This window comes from Heteronotia binoei, chromosome 13 (assembly GCF_032191835.1).
Source record: "Heteronotia binoei isolate CCM8104 ecotype False Entrance Well chromosome 13, APGP_CSIRO_Hbin_v1, whole genome shotgun sequence".
Taxonomy (NCBI): Eukaryota; Metazoa; Chordata; class Lepidosauria; order Squamata; family Gekkonidae; genus Heteronotia; species Heteronotia binoei.
The window spans coordinates 31236679-31259793 of record NC_083235.1 but is presented as its reverse complement, the minus strand read 5'-3'; the positions used below and the strand labels follow the sequence as shown (position 1 = coordinate 31259793).

At 46.4% G+C, this 23115-nt stretch overlaps 1 protein-coding gene across 2 annotated transcripts in view; it reads right to left on the bottom strand.

Moving 5' to 3' along the window:
* Positions 1-23115, bottom strand: part of MAP3K12 (mitogen-activated protein kinase kinase kinase 12) — a 178256-nt gene that overhangs the window by 2555 nt on the left and 152586 nt on the right. For both annotated transcript variants that reach the window (XM_060252246.1, XM_060252244.1), the window contains 5 exons: positions 19562-19678; positions 16783-16920; positions 14435-14990; positions 5377-5447; positions 2345-2618 (listed from right to left, as the gene is read on the bottom strand). In XM_060252246.1, the coding sequence (XP_060108229.1) occupies positions 2345-2618; positions 5377-5447; positions 14435-14990; positions 16783-16920; positions 19562-19678 (1156 nt within the window). The remainder of the gene's footprint in view (positions 1-2344; positions 2619-5376; positions 5448-14434; positions 14991-16782; positions 16921-19561; positions 19679-23115) is intronic.

Here is a 23115-nt window from a genome sequence, read left to right as displayed (position 1 = left end):
CAGACAATGATATTTTAAAAGTGAAACCTGATTTTCTCAGGTTTCATGCTTGAGATACCACATGTGAATGTGCAGTGGGGTAAACCATGACCTGCTTTGAGGTGGACTACTGACTCTGAAAATTTGTCTGATTTGTCTAGAATGGGTGGCCAAACTGTGGTGCAGGAGGGCTCTTGAAGCCCGCACCACCCTGTCAGCTGGCTTGGAGAAGGCATTTGCCTTTTTAAATCACTTCTCCAAGCAGTCAGCAAGCAGCTTGGAGAATGCATTTAAAGTTAAAGTTGCTTTCTTTTCACCTCCCTCTCTCCCATGTATTTTCCTTCCTTCCTTCCTTCCTTCCTTCCTTCCTTCCTTCCTTCCTTCCTTCCTTCCTTCCTTCCTTCCTTCCTTCCTTCCTTCCTTCCTTCCTTCCCTTTATGTCTTTTTTTTTTCGTGCAAATAAAATTTATTAACCACTCATCAGGTTCACAGACTACAATATTACTATACTCTATAAACAGAGAAAAGAAATATTCCTTCTGCGATATACTTAACATTTATCCCTGTAGAGGTCGTTTGGGGTACATTCCTAAGCATATTAATAATTAACACAACATATGTGTACATAAATTTTCTATTTAGAAGCCTAACGTCAATAAAATATGGTCTAAAAAATTAATTTTTTCTCTCTAACCACTTGTAAAATTTACCCCATTTAACACTGACTTCATCCTCAGGTATACCTTTCAGCAAATTCGATAAAATATCCATTTCTTCCCTTTATGTCTTGTGGCTCTCAGACATCTGGTGTTTATTCTATGGGGCTCTAATGTTAAGCAAGTTTGGCTACCTCTAGCCTAGAATCAGATCACATTGGCTATATCTGAGGCAGTCATCCTGAAATGACTCCCAGATATAGCAACCCTGTGAGACAATTCTCAGAAATGTAATGGAGCCTACCGTAGTTTGTTTATTTTTAAATGTTTTCCCTCCTTTCCAGAAAATAGCATTTTCCCCAACCAATCATAAACCTAGGACTGGTCAGGTGAGTTGCCTTGGCCAGTCACACAATCTTTTATCAAAGATTTCAGGTTTTCACAGCTGGTAACATCATTAGGGTTTGTAGAATCTTTTGGGCTCAAGTGCCGTGTTCTACTGGAGAAAGTTTTCCTTCCAGACGTTTCGTTCTCAGCTGCAGAGAACATCCTCAGTGGCGTTGCAGCTGGAGCAGGCGCTCAGACCTTCTTGGCTGCTGTGCATTGAGTGGGGCCAGGGCTGCTGGAGAGCTGCTATTTATAGGCTGGAGGGGGTGTGATGAAAGGGCAATTGGTTTGTGGATGTGCCCATTGTTTGGTGGGGCTTCCTGGAAGGGTAGTGATAAGGAAACTGGCTGTTGAATGTGACCATTGTTCTGTGTTAATTGCTGGGAGGGTTGGAAGGGGTGTATCTTCACACTTTTGATGGACTACTTGTACTCACAAGTTACTATGTTCATTAAAAACCTAACACCTCCCCTCTCTGTATGCCTTTTCTTACTATGCAGAGAGGATGGCTGGGGGCACCTTATTCAAGTGGCTGTAAAATCAGACCCCAAGTCACTTGAAACTTAGCGAGTCTTCAGAAGTGAGGGTAGACTTTGATAATACTATTTGGTGAAAAGCCTACTCAAGAAAATCTGCCATTTTTCTTACAAGGAAAACAATGGGCAGACATCCAACCAGCTCTTAATGAAAACAGAAATGGAACTGACAAGTATTCACAATACAACAACATTATTGAGCAGGAACATTTGAGCAGGAACAAACAGGAACGCAGTTCCTACTGGCTTGGTAACAGGAGGTGTGGTCAATATGCAAATGAGTTCCTGATGGACTTTTTCTTCAAAAAAGCCCTGTATGAAACAATGGTGATGTCAGGGGGTGTGGCCTAACATGCAAATGAGTTGCTGCTGGGCTTTTTCTACAAAAAAAAGCCCTGGTTACAAATCAATACATATTCCCTTTTTAAAATTACAGCATGGTACTAAAATTATATATATATTTTCCCCAGTGCACATTCCTTGTCTCAAATAATTTTGTACACCTGTGTAGTACTAAAGCAAAGAAGAACAAGGAAAACTGGGGCCATAGCACATACTAAGTCAGCTGATGGTCCTGGGGAATCTAGGTCAAGTATACCCTAGAGACCACAATTTTTCTTCAGTAATATTGATCTTAGCCAAATTTTTGTACTCCCCTCTCCAAGATTCATCTCCCATGTTCAACATAGGAAAGAATCCCGAGGCAGAGCAGAACTACAGTGCTTGGGGTATTCATGTTCCTGCAAGAGAGGGGGCACTGCCCCTCCCTTCTTAAAGAACACTCACCTCTCCAGCATTCTGGTCAGCACTGAGCTGGTGTTTGACGAGCTGAATAGCCGCCTCCTTTTCGGATAGCCCGTCAGAATGCCCCAGGAGGTCATCATCCGAGCGTTCGGCATCCAGGCGCTCATCTGTATTGGTGCTGGCCACGTCGGGTGTGCCACCACTGTGGGAGGCTGTGGTGCCCTCGCTGCCAGTACCCTCCTCACCATCCCCATCAGAGAAGTTCTCAGAGCTGAAGGTGGAGAGCGACTGCCGTTTGCTGGTTGCTTGAGGCCACCTGGGCAAGAAGGGAAGAAAAAGAAGCTTCTTAGTTATTGGGGGGGGGATTAATGGAGACCCTCATTCTATCAAGTATGGCTAGGGTACATTTATCTCCAGAGAGATATACTGCACTATCCAGGAAGTAGATAACAGGACTGGAATCTGGATTCTCTTCAAAGGGAAACAGAACTTTGGATAAATGATTATAGTTGATTCTCCTGGAGCTTACAGTAGGCCCTGTACTAAGAGCCCTGTAAGCTCTTGGAGGATTGGCTACATAAGAGGGATGTGTGGCCTAATATGCAAAGGAGTTCGTGCTACAAAAAAAGCCCTGACCACAGGGATTCACATGATACAGCTAATAAAGGATAAAAATGGGTGGAATGTAAACCATGACCTGATTTGAGGGGGACATAAGAACATAAGAGAAGCCATGTTGGATCAGGCCAATGGCCCATCCAGTCCAACACTCTGTGTCACACAGTGGCCAAAATTTTATATATATATATACATACACACACACACTGGTTAATAGCCACTGATGGACCTCTGCTCCATATTTTTATCTAAACCCCTCTTGAAGGTGGCCATGCTTCTGGCCGCCACCACCTCCTGTGGCAGTGAATTCCACATGTTAATCACCCTTTGGGTGAAGAAGTACTTCCTTTTATCCATTTTAACCTGTCTGCTCAGCAATTTCATCGAATGCCCATGAGTTCTTGTATTGTGAGAAAGGGAGAAAAGTACCTCTTTCTCTTCTTTCTCAATCCCATGCATTATCTTGTAAACCTCTATCATGTCACCCCGCAGTCGACGTTTCTCCAAGCTAAAGAGTCCCAAGCGTTTCAACCTTTCTTCATAGGGAAAGTGTTCCAGCCCTTTAATAATTCTAGTTGCCCTTTTCTGGACTTTCTCCAATGCTATAATATCCTTTTTGAGGTGCGGCAACCAGAACTGCACACAGTACTCCAAATGAGACCGCACCATCGATTTATACAGGAGCATTATGATACTGGCTGATTTGTTTTCAATTCCCTTCCTAATAATTCCCAGCATGGCGTTGGCCTTTTTTATTGCAAACGCACACTGTCTTGACATTTTCAGTGAGTTATCTACCACGACCCCAAGATCTTTCTCTTGGTCAGTCTCTGCCAGTTCACACCCCATCAACTTGTATTTGTAGCTGGGATTCTTGGCTCCAATGTGCATTACTTTGCACTTGGCCACACTGAACCGCATCTGCCACGACGCCCACTCACCCAGCCTCAACAGGTCCCTTTGGAGTTCCTCACAATCCTCTCCGGTTCTCACTACCCTGAACAATTTAGTGTCATCCGCAAACTTGGCCACTTCACTGCTCACTCCCAACTCTAAATCATTTATGAACAAGTTAAAGAGCATGGGACCCAGTACCGAGCCCTGCGGCACCCCACTGCTTACCGTCCTCCATTGCGAAGACTGCCCATTTATACTCACTCTCTGCTTCCTATTACTTAGCCAGTTTTTGATCCACAAGAGGACCTGTCCTTTTACTCCATGACTCTCAAGCTTTCTAAGGAGCCTTTGATGAGGAACTTTATCAAAAGCTTTCTGGAAGTCAAGCTAAACAACATCTATCGGTCTCCTTTGTCCACATGTTTGTTCACCCCCTACAGGGGAGTTTATTTATTTACTTTGTTTACACCTCGTTTTTCTCTTCCAGTGGAACCTAAAGCAGCTTGCATCATTTCCCTCTCCTCCTCATCCTCACAACAGCCTTGCAAGGCAAGTTAAGCTGAGACTGACTGGCCCACGTTTACCCAGAAAGCTTCTGTGGCAGAATTATGGCAGGGACAGTGGTTGGCGTTTACCCCACTGGTCACAAGGCCAGGTGAGGTGGCACATGGTGTCTCTGGGGAATCACTTCCATTGCACCTGGAGCAGGGTTGCAGCGGTAGAGTAGTACAGGACCAGATGTACTTGACATGGGTGGTGAGAGGAGGCAGGGAGCAGGCACAGCTGGAAAGTTGTGAGTGAAGGAGCAATGAAAGGAAAGCTAAAGAGAAGAGCCTGGAGAGGAAAAAAAGGAAGCCAGGTGAGGCAAAGTCTTTCCTCTCTAGCAAAGGCCTCAATGGGGAAATGAACTTAAGAACATGAGAAGAGCCCTGTTGGTCAGAGAAATGCCTTCTCCAAGGTAGCCGACGGGGTCGTGTGGGCTTTGAGAGCCACATCTGGCTCCTGAGCCACAGTTTGGCCACTCCTGCTTTAGAAGAAGCATTCTCCCATTTTAGAAGAGGCATTCTTTCTTTTCTGGAACACAGAAATGGCACTTACTGTATGAAGTTTTTATAGATGTATGCATTAAATTAGTAATAAAAACCCCTACAGTCTTGCTGCCTAATTAATTGGGATAATTGATCAAAATGTTTTAAATTGATCAGTCTGACTGATTAACAGCACATGTGTACTCAGAAGTAAGTCCCATTATATTCAAGGGAACTTGCTCCGAGGAAAGTGTGCATAGAATTATCTGCATAGAACTATGGCAATCCTAATGTTACTAATATTCATGAGAAAAAACTTGGAGTAAGCATTTATTCATTAGTGTTTCACTGAAGCTTAGTAAATGTGATTCTGAATTCATCTTAAACAGGACAATGTGGACAAATAAATAACACTAACAATTACAACAAATGTATTCCAGAAAAATAGACTCCCTAAAAGAGAGCTGGCACCAATCCCCATTCCAGTGTGCTCGCAACAAGCTGATAAACCATCTGTCCCTGATCACTTACCTTTGCCGGAGTGGCAGTTCTACCTCGCTGTCCACTTCTCCTTCCTCCTCCTCAGAGGAGACCCCACGTTTCTGAGCCAAGAAGGGAAGGGGGGGGAGAGGAAGTAGTCATGTTAATAAATCCTTGCCAGAATTAGAGTGGAAATAAATACAGATCCCACCCCCCAAAAAGAAACTTTTTCAAGCAAGTTCTCCTGAACGTGATTTTTCCTGCCCCAATATTCCTAGTTATTAGTGCAACTGGATTTATTTGTCCTGATTCAAACCTATGCACATGCAGCAGTTTGAGCTGAATATATACACTGGGGAGAGAAGGCAGCATGGTAGCCCTACCTTGTCAGATCTCTGAAGCTAAACAGGGTTGGTACTAGGATGGGAGACCACCAAGGAAGACTCTGCAGAGGGATGCAATGGTAACCACCTCTGCTTTTTGCTTTTTGCTTGAAAGCCCCTTGCTGGGGCCACCAGTTGCAACTTGATGGCACCTGTGTATGTAGGCCCCACTGCCACTTTAAAATTCATCAGCAAGTCTTAAGATGTTGATTGCAAATGGGTAACCATGCTAGCCTGCTGTGGGACACATCACAAAGGAATTTCAAGACAAAATTTATTCCAGCATAATCTTCCATGTGTCAGAGCTTACTTCGTCAACTGCATTGACGTATACATCCATTAAGCAGATGCATTAATATTTTGATGGCTTAAGACATCAAAACTAAAAAATATGAAAAGTCAACAATTTGAAGGACAGAATTGAGACATTATTTTGAATTGTCCAATTTCTGCAACATTTTGTTTCTGCTCTGGTATTCTGGCTTGCTTTGGCAAGAACTGGAACAATGGTGAAATATGGGAAATGGTGAAAGCTTCACAGTAGATGGAATTGCAGCTCTATAAGATTCTGAGAATTTCAGGTTTGTTTCGAGGAGGAGGAGGAGAAGAAGAAAGTAGTACCTAACCTTTGAGACTGAGGCAGGACTGGATCTACATGTTTTTTGAGGGGAGCCAAAATTAACATGACACCCCCTTATGGGCCCATTCTATCTTATGTGTCTATAGAATAGAATGGATTCCATACCCAATTTGGTGCCCCCCCCCCAGGCAAGCATCCCCTCTGCTTCCCCCTAGATCCGGCCATGGACTGAGGCCAGATCTACATATGTTCTACATATGTACTTTACCTTGGATACACAGTTGTGTTACAACATTAAATCTAATTGCCTCTGTGTCGCATCAGTGTTGGAGTTTCATGGGTTGCTGGTTTTTTGTTGTTGTTTTCCCCCAGAGCACTTATAGGGGTCCTAGAAATAAGGCCGTTGTGGGGGGAAATACAAAGGGCTCTAGAAAGAAGCTCTGGGCAAGTGCTCCCGCCTTCCCACCCACCCAAGTCAGTCATTTTCTATAGGAGAATTGATCTGATTTCATTGCCTCCCCCTTCCCTGCATCCTCTATCTAGGAAAAGTACAGCTTTTGTCCACAAGGAGGATCAAAGCAGCTTATATAATTCTCCTGTCCCCCTTTTGATCGACACAACAACCCTATGAGGTAGGCTAGGCTAACTGGTCTGAAATCACAGTGTGGACCAAAGCAGGAGGGAAGTGATGTATAATGACACAGAGTTCAACCTGCAAAGTACCCATTTTTTCCAGGGGAAGTGATCTATGTCATCTGGAGAGCAGTTGTAAATCTGAGTGCTCTCCAGCCCTCACCTGGAGATTGGCAACAATAGTTACCCAAGAGGAAGTGGCTGGTTTGCAGGGTGGAGTCTATGGCATTGTACCTGTCTGAGGTTCCACCCCTCCTCAAACTCCACCCTCTCAAATCTCCAAAAATTTCCCACCCTGGAGTTGGCAACCCTATCTCCTTCCCTTTATCTGCCCCTCTGACTTCAGCTTTCCATTGTCTCCCCCCTCCCTGCAGCCTCTACATAGGAAAAGCACAGTGTCTCTCCACATGGGGACCAAAGCAGCTTATATAATTCTCATCCCTCCCCTTTGACCTGCACAACAACCCTGTGAGGTAGTGTCATGCAGCAGGGGACCAGGAAGGGCCCTCTACTGGCTGCCACCACTCTGGTAAGGGTCTGTATGGAAGGGCCCAGAACACGCACCCAACCCCTGTATCTTCCCTATTAGTAAGTACCTTTTAACTGTGACTGAAGAGATGTAAGGACCCAGGCAGTATAATAATAACAACAGATTTATTATAAGTGCTTAAAACATCAACTTAAAAGACAGTGCTCCACCAAGGGAGAATGATTCAAGTCAGCAAAATGAATGCAAATAATTGTTTTTCTATTTGAAGTCATGTGGGGAGAGCCTAATCTGGCACACACACACACACCTGGCCCGCTGCCCTAGGCAAATGCATAGGTCCAGGGCTTTTTTGTAGAAAAAGCCCAGCAGGACTCAGTAGCATATTAGACCACATCCCCTAATATTAGCATATTAGGTCACACACTCATTAGCATATTAGGCCACACCATCTGGGAAAATCAAGTGCAAATTGAACTGTGACAGTAACATTGTCAGGCCCTGCAGCAATTCTGGCCAGCCAGGCCCCAGGGAGGCTGCTGCACAGTACATCTGGGCCCTGTGATCCCTGCCTGGCCCTGGGGAGGCTGCTGCACAGCACGGCTGGGCCCCACGATCCTTGCTGGCCAGCCAGGCCCCAAGGAGGCTGCCATATGGCAATCCATGTATCTGTCCAGCAATCCCCGAGGGCCACACCAAGTGACCTTGAGGGCCGTATACGGCCTTCGGGACGGAGGTTTCCCCACCCCTGTATTAGATGATCATACACGTGATAGTGTGTTAATCTGTTATTTTAAAGGCAACCCTTCACCCCTTGACAATTTTTATTATTCTTATTCTGAGTTTGGATTGTTTTGATTATTTTCCTGTAAACTCTGAGCCCCCTCCCCCCAATTGTCCCTTTGCTTGCACTGTATGTAACATCTATGTTTGCTAATATTCTGTACTGTGATATATTCAAAAAGTTCCTTCTTTACTACCAGTTTGCTAAATTCTTCAGCAGCACACACAATTTCATGTCCCCCTGCCCTAGGCTTCCCAACCCTCCCGCCCTGGCGGGGGACCCCCGGATTTTCAGCCTCCTCCCCCGCTCTTAAAAAATCTGGGGGCGGGGGGAGAGAGAACATACCTGTAGGCATCATGTTGTTTTACAGCTTGGGATCCGTTTTTAAAATGTGTCCCTTTAAGGCTGCACAGGAAACAGGAACGGCCCCTCCCTTTCTTTTCCTGTGCAGCCTTACTTTCGTTTTCACAGCGAGCAAATTCTGCTGGAACAAGACCAAGTACGGTAAGTATTTGTGTGTGTGTGTGTGTGTGAGAGAGAGGGAGGGGGCAGGGAGGGGGGATTCCCTGGTATGGAGGCCCTCCCCCCCTTTAGAAAGCATGGGGGGGAGGGAAATGTCTACTAGGCACTCTATTATTCCCTATGGAGAATGATTCCCATAGAGAATAATAGGGAATTGATCCATGGGTATTGGGGGCTCTGGGGGGGCTATTTTTTGAGGTAGAGGCACCAGATTTTTAGTATAGCAGTTAGTGCCTCTCCCCAAAATACTCCCCAAGTTTCAAAAATATTGGACCAGAGGGTCCAATTCTATGAGCCCCAAAAGATGGTGCCCCTATCCTTAATTATTTCCTATGGAAGAAAGGCATTTAAAAAGGCGTGCTGTCCCTTTAAATGTGATGGCCAGAACTCCCTTGGAGTTCAATTATGCTTGTCACACCCTTGTTCCTGGCTCCGCCCCCAAAGTCTCCTGGCTGCACCCCCAAATCCCCAGATTTTTCTTTAATTGGACTTGGCAACCCTACCCTGTCCCTGGCTTGCTCTTCCCCACCTTTGGTTTTAGTAATCCCATTGATTTCCAGCTACTGTTAATGTCCTCTTCACACAGGATAATATGTACCGTATTTTTCGGACCATAAGACGCACTTTCCCCCCCCAAAAAAGTGGGGGGGAAAGTGTGTGCGTCTTATGGTCCGAAGGTACGTATCTTCCGGGGGGGGATCCGCTGCCTCTTCCTCCGATCGGGCGCTTCCTCCGCGCCTGCCTGCCGGCTCCATCTTCAGGCAAGCGCTGGGATCGCTCCACGTGGCCCCACCGCAAACCCAGCGCTTCGCAAGCGCCGGCTGTGGAGGGGGAAGCGTGCTTCCTCCTTCCCTGTGTGCCTAACTTCAGCTGTGATGTTTAAAGCAAGCGCTGGGATCGCTCCCTCCGCCCTCCGATCCCAGCGCTTGCTTTAAACATCACAGCTGAAGCCAGGCACACAGGCAAGGAGGAAGCACGCTGCCCTCTCCACAGCCGGCACTTGCGAAGCGCTGGGTTTGCGGTGGGGCCACGTGGAGCGATCCCAGCGCTTGCCTGAAGAAGATGGAGCCAGGCAGGCAGGCGCGGGTGAAGCGCTGGATCGGAGGCAGAGGCAGCGGATCGCCCCCCAGGAGGAAGGTGCGTCCTATCCTCCGGAGCGCCTTATGGTGCGAAAAATATGGTAATTTTCTGTAGCCAGAAGTGGGGGAAAAATTTTAACGTTATTTTGCTGTGCATATCATTCTTAATTGTGTTTATTTGTGCTTTTTGCAATGGACTTTCACTGGTATGTTAGTCAAAATGGCACAGGATAATACATGATCAGCAGTCATGCTGTAATAGTTTTTTTTTTTAAGAAGAAGAAGATGATGATGATGATATTGGATTTATATCCCGCCCTCCACTCCAAATCTCAGAGTCTCAGAGTGGCTCACAATCGCCTTTGTCTTCCTCCCCCACAACAGACACTCTGTGAGGTGGGTAGAGCTGAGAGGACTCTCACAGCAGCTGCCCTTTCAAGGACAACCTCTGCCAGATCTATGTCTGACCCAAGGCCATTCCAGCAGCTGCAAGTGGAGGAGTGGGGAATCAAACCCGGTTCTCCCAGATAAGAGTCCGCACACTTAACCACTACACCAAACTGGCTCTCCTAAGGGGTGGATTTTAAATTATCGTGAGAACACCCAGGGGGAGGGGGGAAGCATGGCAGGTTTAACAAGTGACACAATGGGTGATTGATCTCCATTTAAATCTAGTACACAGTATCGTTAGTATGCCTGTGAAGATTTAAAAAAAGGTGAAGATTAAAAAAAAGGGGAAGGTGATCTGACAGCAGCAGTAGCGACATCACTGATGTCAGCTGCCCTCAAATTTTATACTGGATTACAACCCAGTGCGAACTGAAAAACAAGCAGGAAATAGTTTGGAAAAAGGGATGAGGTGCAGAGCACGCTTCCAAGCTGATTCCAAAACTTGGAGATTAACCACACAGAACATCAGGAGAAAGGTCAGTATGTGGAACAGGCCTGACTTGAGTCAGACTTGGTAGTGTGTAATTAATCCCTGGTAAAATTCCAAAAGCCAAGTCTTTCACCAGTTAGGAAATGCAATGTATTTACCAAATTACTGAAAGGGAATCATGCAAAATATGCCAGTAGATACAAATTTGCTTTCTCTAGATATAAATCTATAGAGAACACAGACTTCAGTTTTTCTTGGCACAATATCTGGATCAAACAGACTTTTAAAACAAAAAAAATTGATTTTAGGGCCAATAAGAACAGTCAAAATGAGGAAAGTGCAAGCAGCCATGATGACCACTGAAAAGTCCTGCTCTGTCTCCTTTTGGCATTTGAGACTTTCCTGGAAACTTCCCATGTGCATTCATGCTCCTCTCATGAATGATAAGACAGAGAAACATGAATTTGCTTTCAAATTAGAATTGCCTCCCCAACATCATCTCAGAATTCCAAACTCAGCAGCAGAACCTGGTTCTGTACTGGCACAAGCAAACCCACTGAACCTACTGAAATGCCTTTGAAATGGGATGAGGTAGGAAGTGATGAGCGAAACCCTCACTTCTTGACTGGGCCTAGCAGTTGCCAGCCTCCAGGTGTGGCCTGGAGATCTCCCAACCACAAAGATCAGTTTGTCTGAATAAAATGACTACTTCAGACTACTACTCCATGGTCCCTCCCCTCCCCAAGCCCTCCTCACGGGGCCTTTGCATAAGAGCACTAACTGGCCTGGAAAAAAGATGCCCCTTTAATAAAGGGTTAATGGAATATTGTTTCCCAGTCGATGTTATTTTCCTCCATGCTATGAATGGTTTCAGCTGCCCTTTCCCACACATTAAACTTCTAATAAAGTGCCATTTTTTTCTCCAGGCCAGTTGGCATCCCTACCTGTGTATAATCAAGGGGAAAGGAGGAAGGAACATTTTTCACAAAGGCAGCCCTAATTTTGCCTCAAGCTGGATTCTGCAGCTGGTATAAATAACACTTCTTAAGCATCCGGAACATATTTTAAAATACACAAAGCTGACAGTCTAAATTACAAGAAATTGTAAGAAAAAAATAAGGGCAGGGAGAGAAGAAGAAAAAGAAAGGAGAATGAGGCAAAATTGTACAATTGTGTATGAATTAACTGAAACGTACAAGTGTCAAAATGATTCAAATGATTCTTAAAGACTGGGAGGGCCTGTAGGCCCAGTTGCTGAGTCTCAGGTTCTAAAGCTGAGAGAGACTCAGTTTTGGAGGCTTATTCTCAGGGCAGCTGGTGGAAATCTCAGATCTGTCAGAACCGCCCCCCTCCCCTCGCCGGCACTTGATGACTGTTCCATGAGCAGTCATTTGTGGTAATGACTGCTCATGGAACAGGAAAAAATAATCTGGCACAAACAGCTCTACCCCATTTTACAGTTAGCATCAGGGTTGTCAGGTCATCCCAGGCAATGCAGCAAGGATTATTCCACCTTTCTTCTTGGAAGCAAAATTGGAGTGTTGGACTCCGTCTGAGAATCGACCTCTTCAGCACAGCCCAGACCTTCAATTTTGGAGTGATCGGCATTGATTGCGTATGAAAGACTATGGGTGCAGGCGCGGTCAGCATTCCGTTGCTTTAAATGTGATTAATTTCACTCTTTGGTATAAATATATTTCTATTTCCATAAGGATTATTTAGTACTGTGATATTTTTGAGGCTGGTTTTCGCGGAGGTCCTTTCAGCTGCTCCACTTTTTTGCAATTCTCTATTTGGTTGCTTTAATCCCCAGATGGGGGCAGGGGATCCCCCAGTTTGGAGGCCCTCCCTCCGCTTCAGAGTCATTAGAAACCGGGGCTGGGTGGGAAATGCCTGCTGCACACTCCATTATTCCCTATGGAGACTGATTTCCATCGGGTATAATGGAGAATTGATCTGTGGCTATCTGGGGCAATGGGGGGGCTGTTTTTGAGGTAACCAAATTTTCAGCATAGCATCTGGTGCCTATCCTCAAAGCACCCTCTAAGTTTCAGAAAGATTGGACCAGGGGGGTCAGTTCTATGAGCCCCAAAAGAAGGTGTCCCTCTCCTTCATTATTTCCAATGAAGGGAAAACATTTAAAAGATGTGCAGTCGCTTTAAATGTGATGGCCAGAACTCTCGTTGGAGTTCATTTATGCTTGTTGCAACCTTGCTTCTGGTTCCACCCCCAATGTCTCCTGGCTCCACCCCCAAAGTCCTCAGATATTTCTTGAATTGGACCTGGCAATCCTATCTCCAGGTCTGGAGATGAACTGTAGCTCTGGGGGATCCCCTGGGTCCCAACTGGAGGCTGGCATTCCTAGTTAGCATTTAGCGTTAAAAATTTTATGTATGAGGTGACTACCCCCTCTTCAAAGCCTCATGATGACTGTGACTTCACACATTCAGATACCACATGGTACCATTTGTACAGTGCGTGGAAGTACTACCATTAGGACTGGCCTGGCACCAGGCCCCACTCTGTGACTCTCAGAATTCCAGATGCTGGTGGGGACCTGGCAATCCTACTGAGGGAAAGTTCCAAAAATAATGAAAGAAAAAGGACCGAATCATGAAGCAGAAACAGAGATCGGCATTTTCGCAAGGGAAAACAAAGTATCTGAAGATCAAAAGGTTGGATCCCACAGCACCCTTCCACTAAGCAACGAGTCTCAGTGGAAGGTTGTAGAATCTAACCCACTGTGGAAGAAATGACAAATGAGGAGGGAAGGGGGGTTTGATATATGTAAAAAAGTAAAACAATCACAGAGGTTATGGGTTTGCTTCTGGCTTCAGGGTGCTATGAGCCTTAAATGGTCTGATCTATTACATTTTCATTCCACTTTATTATCATTGAGCTCTGGGCAGTATGTATGAGTCTCCCCTCCTGCACTTTATTTCCACATAGAAGGAAAGAACAAGAGAGTATGAGTGGCCCAAGATTGCCCAGGGAGCTTCACAGCTGAACCCATATCTTTGTAACCATATCCTGACATTCTGACAACTAAACCACACAAATGCCAACTAATCCTCCCTGAGCTTTGAGACCAGCCTGATGCCCCCGCCCCCACAATGACCCATCTCCCTCCACAAGAAGAGGGGCCTTCTCTTTAATAGCCCAAGAGTGCTGGAATATTTCCTCAGGTGCCCCTTTCTCCTCACCGTAATTTTTTTTAGAGGCAAAAATATTTTGGTTTCAGTCTGTACTTTTGTTTCTGATTGTAATTGTTTTCGTAATTGTTTTATGTTGTTTTAGGCATAGATTTATTGTTGTTTCTGCTGGTCACGGGGAGAGGGGAACAGCTATTCTCCCTGACCACGGGTCAGCACATTAAGTTCTATTGCTGGCTTGTAATATTACATTGCATAGTGTAATTCTGAGGGATTCCCAAACAGAGGCTGTCATCCCTAAACCTTTTCTTCTTAAGGACTAGAAACATTTTTGCTGAGACAGAGAGGAGAAGAGAAGAAAGAGAAGGAAGGAATATCAGAACGCTGACTCATTCTTGAATGATGTATTTGTGGAACTGCAAGATTAACAGTCTTGGCTATGTTCTTGTGTGATTCACAGAAATGGCTGGTTTTGGTGGTTTTATGACAGCCCTGCAAAACCTGAACCATGTACAGTTTGGGCTGTGTGTTTCTTAGCTGACTCCCAACAGGGAGGGGGGATGCTGGAATTCTGTTCAGGAAACCTGTTTACCATCCTTCCTGGCCTACCTGACTTCGGGTAACAGCCGCCCGATACAACATGGCCGCTGGCGTGAGATGTTGAGATTGCTGCGTGGTCCCTGCCCGACTACTCCTGCCTTGCTCCCGCTCGGCCTCCTCTCCCGGCTGCAGCCTCGCCTTTCCCGATTGACCCACAGCACCCTGTCGGGAGGAGGGCGACTCAGGGCTGCTGGAACAGGGCACAGAGGCAGTGTCCTCACTGGGGGTCTCACTGCGGGGCTGCTCTGCTGGTGGCGATTCAGGCCCGGCTGCTTCTTTGCGACCCTCAGCTCCCAGAGTTGTGGAGATGAGATCGGGGCTGGAAGACGACATCTTGCGTAGCAGTAGATCATGCTGAAGCCCTCGCAAGGCTGCGCAGGGCTCCAGGCGTTTGGCTCCCGCGGGTTCGGCCAGTTCCCCACAACTTCCCCGGGTGCTAACTTTGCGGTAGCGTGACTTGGCCCGGCGACTGCGCCCAGGGGACGGGGGGCCCTTCTGGCATACGGGGATGGCAAGCTGGGGCAACGTTGGGTCCATGATCACCTCTGTCTTCAAAATGTCAGGCCTGGAGGGGAAGCAATAATCAAAATTATAATCAGAAGGTCTGTTTCCTTCCTGAAGGCAAACCACAAGGGAAGAGAAGGGCTGAAGAAGAGAGAACATTAATGAGGGAGCAGAACCAGATTAAGACACACTGAAAGTATAAACTATGTCAATCAGAAGAAACCCTATAGCATTACCCCCAAATCTGCATTAGTAAAATGTGGGATTTTAAAAAATATTTAGAGATCTCTTCTAATCTGAGGCCCTGCACTGTACCTTACTTGGGGAAAGTTTGCAAGGCATGAGATGAACAGAGGTGGTTTCCCATTGCCTTTCTCTGTGTAGCAAGAGATTTCCTTGGTGCTCTTCCATCCAAACATTAGCCAAGGCCAAACCTGCTTAGCTTCTAGGGCTGGCGAGATCAGGCTAGCGTGAGCCATCCAAGTCAGGTCATAGTTTCCTTAGCATTGGGGGTTTTTTGAGCAGGAACTCACAGGAACACAGTTCCAGCTGGCTTGGCATCAGGGGGTGTGGCCTAATATGTAAATGAGATCCTGCTGGCTTTTTCTACAAAAAAAAGCTCTGTGTGAAACAATGGTGATGTCAGGGGGTGTGGCCTAATATACAAATGAGTTTCTGCTGGGCTTTTTCTACAAAAAAAGCCCTGCTTAGAATGTGTGTAAATTTGGTTTTGCCAGGGAGTCCCCAGCCAGCCAGCTCTATACTCTTCCCCTCCGATCTCCTCCTGAAGGAGATGGTGGTTGGCAAAGGAACAGTGTCAAAATCCCTGCCACATTCTTGTACCTGGCCTTGCTTGTGTTCTTCCACAAGAAGCGTGGAAGAGCTGAGCTGCACAATTTATTTAGTTAGAAAATATTTTATGCACTCTCTCCTAGGAAGCTCCCCAAGGAGGCTTACAGAGTAAAACACAATAAAAACATGAAGGGTGATTATTAATTAAAATCCAGCATTAAAAAAACAATACTACTTAAAACCTAGAGCATAGAGAAGCAGGTGTCACTGAGCAGCTTAAAAAAAATTTCAGACTCAAAGCTCACTATAAAATGTTATTAAATGCTCAATCCCATCATTAAAAGCCTGGGTGAACAGAAATGTTTTGGCATGGAACCTAAAAGAAAGCAATGTATTTGCCAGGCAAGTCTAAAGGTCACTCCATAAATGAGGGGCCACCACCGAATTAGCCCTGTCTCTGGTTGCCACCTGCCTTACCTCTGAAGGTTTGTGAGGCAGATCTTAACAGCTGGACAATTCAGGAGGAGGTGGGAATCAGTAAAATACCCCTAGCATGGCTTTGGCTCAAATTTACCATGCATGAACAGGTATTAGAACCACCAGGAAGTTGCCTCAGGAAAAACTGCTGCACTCCCGGACTCTGGAAGCAGGATTCCCCTCCCCCATGGGATTGGGTCATTACCTCTAAGGCTGCCAACCTTGGATTAGGAAATACCTGGAGATTTCACTGGTAGAGTCTGGGGAGGGGTGGGGCCTGAGGAGAGGAGAGACCTCAGCAGGGTCCAATGCCATAAAGTCCACCCTCCAAAGCAGCCATTTTCTCCAGGGGGACTGATCTCTGTAGTCTGGAGACCAATTAAAATACCAGGAGATCTCCAGCCCCACTTGAAGGTTGGCATCCTTAGACCTCTCTTGGTACTTGTTTTGGTTACACCTCCTCTTCCCTATAGCCTCTCTGGGAAGCCAGCTTCCTGCCACTCACTCCTCTCTCCCCAACACAAGCAACAGTAGTGGTCAGAAGCAGCCCCTGACTCCCAACTCCTTTCTTGCCCACTTCTCACCTCTTACTGTGTGGAGACAGCTTCTGAGGCACATTCCTCTTCTTGATTAGCTTCTCCACTGTGTTGCCGTGTAGAAGACTGCGGGATGGATGGTGCTTAAAGAGTCCTGGGTACTTCTTCTCTAGTGCCTGCTCCCGCCTAGAAAGAGGAAGGATAGGAAGACTGAGAACATCTGAGGAAGGGATAGGGTTGCCAATCCCCAGTTGGAGGCAGGGGATCCCCTGGTTTGGAGGCCCTCCCCCCACTTCAGGGTCATCAGAAAGTCGAGAGGGGGGGAGGGGAAATATCTGCCAGGCACTCCATTATACCCTATGGAGACTGCTTCTCATAAAGTATAATGGAGAATCATTCCATGGATATCTGGAGCTCTGGGAGTGCCACTTTTTGAGATAGAGGCACCAAATTTTCAGCATAGCATCTTTTCAAACCCCCCCCCCCGCAAAGTTTAAAAAAAGATTGGACTAGTGGGTCCAATTCTATGAGCCCCAAAAGAAGGTGCCTCTATCCTCCATTATTTCCAATAGAAGGAAGGCATTTGAAAGGAATGTGGTCCCTTTAAATGTGATAGCCAGAACTCCCTTTGGAGTGCAATCCTGCTTGTCACACCCTTGCTCCAGGCTCCACCTCCAAAGTTTCCTGGTGCCACCCCCAAAGTCCCAGATATTTCTTGAGTTGGGACCTGACAACTCTTGGAAGGAAGGAGAGGTGGAATATTCACTGGGCTGCAAGGCATGATTTCTCTGGAGAGAGATTCAGAAGTTAGGCCCACTTGAATGTCATTTCTGAGGTCAGAGAAGGCACTTTTGCCCATGTGGTGTAGTGGTCAAAGTGCTGGAAGAGGGTCAGAGGGAGCCAGGTTCTGCCGCAGAAGCTGGCTGGGTGACGCTGAGCCAGCTATTGTCAGCCTAATATGGTTTATGGAATTGTGAAGAAAAAATGAAGGGGAAGAACAATGTTTGAAGTTGCCTTGGGTCCCCAATGGGGAGGAAAGCAGGATAAGTGTGCCCTGACCTGCATAACCCAGGTTAGCCCTAACTCGCCAGATTTTGGAAGCTAAGCAGGGTCTGTCCTAGTGAGTAGTTGGATGGGAGACCTCCAAGGAAGTCCAGGGTTGCTACACAGAGGCAGGCAATGGCACATCACCTCTATTCCTCCCTTGCCTTGAATGAAAACCCTACAGGGTCACCATAAGTCAGTTGTGACCTGACGGCAATATAAGCATGCATGTTTTTTTTGTCAAGGGACAAAGAGAGGCAATTAGTACACAGAAATTTCCAAGGGTCTTCCAGTAGCCTGTCCATTAGGCAGTCCTAGGCAGCTGCTGATTTGGGCCCTGCTGATTTGAGGGGCTGCTGATTTGGGCCCTCCCTCCCCTTGCCAAGGAAATAGGCGAGTGCCACAGCAGTGGCGTGGCTTTGTGCCTCAGAGCATGTGCACTGCCTAGCCATCATTGCTCAGCCTCCTGGGTTCCAGAAGCTTCCAGAAGCACCCAGAAGGCTGAGTGACGGTGACAGGGCGGCGTGCACACACTGAGGCGAAGGAGCCATGCCACTACTGTGGCTCTCGCCCTCACCAGGGGCAAGGATGGGGGGAGGAAGAGTGCGGGCAGTGGGACCTCAACTTGGGTGCCAGATGCCCTGACGCTGGCCCTGCTTAGCACCTGGAAAAACACATTAAAATGCAGCCTTGTGGTCTTCATTTTTAGCCTTCCTGCTAAATAATAATACTAGTCATTTTATTTCATATACAGTTAGTGTTACTAGGTCATTTAAGGAAGGTGGGCCAGGCCAAGGATGTTGGACTGTAAGGTAGGGAATGAAGATAGTTCTGATCATTCATACAGAAAATGTTCCAACAGGATAGCCTCCTGTACAAGCTCAAGTGAAACAAATGGAAACTGTGTAAGAGCCTGCTGCCCTCTGTGGTTCCCAGTCATGTCAATCATGCTTGAAAGGAGAACATCACAATGGATTGGGGCCTATGGGTCAGATTGGTCATCTTCACATTCCTTTGCCTTGTAATATGGATGTTTCTGCTGAAGAAGAAGAAGAAAGTGTTTGTAGTGGGGATAAGCATAAATCCTGGAAGAGGGAAAGTGAAGTTTGTACTGAATGTGGTGAGGATGCTTCCCATCTTTGTTCCACTGCTTTAGAGGTGTTTTATCTGTCTTCACTAAAGTTGCCTGATCTGGCTTAGGAAATTCCTGCAGGGGGCAGTGCTTGGGGAATGCAAAGTTTGGGGAGGGGAAGGAACTTGGTGGGGACGGGATGCCTTAGACTTTGCCCCCCGAAGCTGCCATTTCCTCCAGGGGAACTGATCTCCATCGTCTGGAGGTCAGTTGTAATTCTGGGAGACCTCCAAGCCTAACCTCATGATTTGCATCCATAGTCCTCACCCGATGAAGGGGAAAACTCACTCAAATATTTTTAAGAATCAAAATTCTTTGCATATGGAATTGTAAATGATTAAAATCAGAAGCCCCCAACCTTTTTGAGCCTGTGGGCACATCTCAGATTCTGCCAAGGCATGATGGGGGCAGCAACAAAATGGCTGCCACAGGAAGCAGAACCAGCCATAAAATGGCTGCCGGAGCTTAACTTCAGTCACACAATATGGATCCTTGTAAGAGTTTCTTGCCTGGGTTGCACCTCTCATTGGAGTAAGCCAGTGGGCACAGCAGCAGGCCAGAGCCAATGTTGCTATTCTGTTAGCTCTTCCTTGGTTTTTTATTATATTTTAAAGACTTGCAAATAGAAATAGTCCCAGCAAAGGATCTCACCGGAGAAGCTCCTTCTCTTTAAGCTCCAGTTGTAGCATGAGGGAGTTGAGCTCCATGTAGAGGTTGTTCGCCCTCTCCAGCTTGCGCTCATAGTGCTCCCGGATATCCAAAGCATGCCTGAGGACAGAGAAGGGAATGAAGAAACTGTCAGCTATCTCATCGAAGGAGGCCAGGAAAGAACAGTGCACCGTCTTTTAATTAATCTAAGCATGGGTTTTGTTTCATTTTCCAGGCAAGACCGCTGTCTTAACCCTTACTGCAGCACACAAGATCATTTATTTCTTTTGTACTCCACCTGACCTGGATGGTCCAGGCTAGCTCGATCTTGTCAGATCCTGGACTTGGTTAGTACTTAGACAGAAGACCCAAGGAAGTCCAGGGTCACTAAGCAGAGGCGGGCAATGGCAAACTACTTCTGAACTTCTCTTGCCTTGAAAACCATATGGGGTCACCATAAGTTGGCTGCAACTTGACTTTCCACCACTACCACTACACCTTTCTCATGGAGACTCAGGATGGATTACACAATTTAAAATGGTGCAGGCATCACAGTATAATACAATGCAATCAATGTTCCAATTGAACTGGATTGCAGAACTGGCAAACAATACACTAAAAACAGTATACCAGAAACATTGAAAACATTGAAAACATACAACAGACCATATGGATACATATGTTGATCTCACACACTAATTGTTTGTAACGCTTGGAATGAAACCCCCCATGTTTGTTATGTCAGTTAAGTTTTAAAAATTCAATAAAATTTACATTTAAAAAAAAGACCGTCAAACAAAAATCCATAACACAACACAGAAACAGTGAAACAGTATAATGTTTCCAAGAAGCAAAGCAAGGAAAACAACCTGGAATTTCAGGCATTTACTATGATCCTTATAAAAAAGGCCCTTCAGAACAATTCTGTTGATACAGCCAAGACTGCGTCTGCAAATTTGCGCCCGGCACAATTGTTTAGGACAATTCGAACTCTTACAACACTGCTGCAAGGCAGGCCAAATGCTAGGGAAGTGGAGATAGGCTGTGAGGCTTTTGCAAATTTTTTTTGCAGATCTCGGTGCTCCGCCACGACCTCCCCGCCACATTGGAAACAGTATGTGAACTTGAGGCCCCGTGCCTGTCTTCTGGACCAGTTCTGGATTGCTTCAACACACTCAGCCTGGAGGAAGTTGACAGAATTCTCTCCACTGTACGCCCAACAATTTGTGATCTGGACCCTTGCCCCTCCTGGCTAATTAAAGCTTGCCAGAGGGAGCTTAGATGTCCTATATGGGACATCGTAAATAGAGCCCTCTCAGAAGGGATTTTTCCAGTGCCTCTAAAAGAGGTGATGGTTCGCCCTCTCTTGAAAAAAGCTACGGTTCAGATCCAGTTGAATTGGCACACTATCAACCGGTCTCGAATTTACCCTTTTTGGGTAAAATTATTGAGAGGGCAGTAGCGCTACAGTTACAGAGTTTTCTGGATTACGCTTCTGTTTTAGACCCCCACCAGTCTAACTTTTGTCCAGGTCATGGGATGGAGATAGTGCTGGTTGCCCTGGTGGATGACCTCCAGAGACATCTGGATCGAGGCGGCTCGGTGGTGCTGATGTTTAGACCTATCGGCCGCATTCAATACAGTCGACCATCAGTTACTGATCTGCTGCCTCACCAATGCGGGGATTCAGGAGCTGGCTTTGCAATGGCTTTCCTCTTTCCTTGATGTTTGGGGACAAAGGGTGGCAATTGTCCCGGAGGCACCCACTTAATTGTGGGGTGCCACAAGGGGGGGGGCTGCTCTCCTCGATGTTGTTTAACATCTACATGTGTCCCCTTGCCCAGATTGCCCGGAGGTATAGGTTGGATTGTCACCAATATGCTGATGACACCCAGCTCTATCTACTGATGGACGGCTGGCCTGACTGTGTCCCAGAAAATCTGGAACTGGCATTGCAAGCTGTGGCAGGATGGCTCAGGCTGAGTAGGTTGAAGTTGAATCCAGTAAAGACAGAGGTTCTTTGCCTGAGTCGCAGTGGTCTGGGCAGGGAAATTCCCCTACCAGCATTTGATGGTGCGCCACTGAAAATGGTGCACAAGGTCAAGAGCTTGGGGGTGCTACTGGAGCCTGCCTTGACAATGGAGGCCCAGATAGCAGCCACTGCTAAATCTGCCTTCTTTCACCTTAGGCTGGTAAGGCAGTTGGTCCCCTTCCTGGAGTGTGACGACCTGGCAACAGTGATCCATGCAATGGTCAACTCGAGGTTGGACTACTGTAATGCCCTCTACATGGGACTGCCCCGGTGCCGAACTCAGAAGCTACAGCTAGTGCAGAACGTAGCAGCCAGGCTGCTATTCGGGCTCCCTAGGTGGGAGCAAATACAGCCGGGGCTGCGGGAACTGCACTGGCTGCCAATAGTATACCAGATTCGTTACAACGTGCTGGTTATTACCTTTAAAGCCTTATATGGCTGAGGACCTGCCTACCTTAGGGACCGCCTCTCCCCATATATTCTCCAGAGGGTACTTCGATCTGGTTCACAAAATCTATTGGTAATCCCTGGGCCGAGGGAGGCCAAACTGAAAGTCGCCAGAGAAAGGGCCTTCTCGATTGCTCTCCCAACTGGTGGAATCAACTGTCAGAGGAAGTGCAGGCCTTGCAGAACCTTGCTCAGTTCCGCAAGGCCTGCAAAACCACTCTCTTCCAGCTGGCTTTTAATTAACATGGAGCTTACATTGTAGAAGGAGTACCGTAGTCATTGAAAAACTGAAATATGTATAACATCAAGACCTAGCACCAAATGAATTTGGATTTTTAAAACTATAATATGAATAATTTATAGAATGTATGATTTATAATGTGTATTGTTTGGACTGTTTTAATGTTTTTATGCTGTGAGCCGCCCTGAGCCTGCTTTGGCGGGGAGGGCGGGATATAAATCAAATAAATAAATAAAATAAATGAGGGGAGGGGGGGCACCTCCTGACATGTGCTGCTTAAATCTGAATTCAGCAGTGTACTTGCTATAGTGAAATCCTAAACAGAATTACACCCATCTATGCCCAAAGACCTTAGTTGGTTTAAAAAGGTATAACTCTGTTCAGGATTGCACTGTGGGTCACTTTAGGGAAGATTCTGGCCCAGCTTGGATAAAACATGGCTCCGGCATGTGGTGTAGAGAAGTAGGGGGAGGGAAGGCATTTCTAATCTCTTTACCTATACAGTGTACCAATGCCGCCTCTGACACCACTGGCCATCTGTGTAGTGGCATAATGTGTGAATCTAGAGAAATCCAGGATGTGTAGGCTGCATATGGATGATTCATTCCCAGAACTGAAGACGTTTGCACACATTTTCTCTGCAAACATGACATCCAGAACCTTGATTTCTAAAATGCTGGTATCATCAGTATGTTGTCACACTAGACTGGGGTGGCCAAACTTGCTTAACGTAAGAGCCACAGAGAATAAACGTCAGATGTTTGCGTGCTGCAAGACATGAATGTCAGATGTTTGAGCGCCGCAAGACAGGGAGGGAGAGAGGAATGAAAGAAGGAA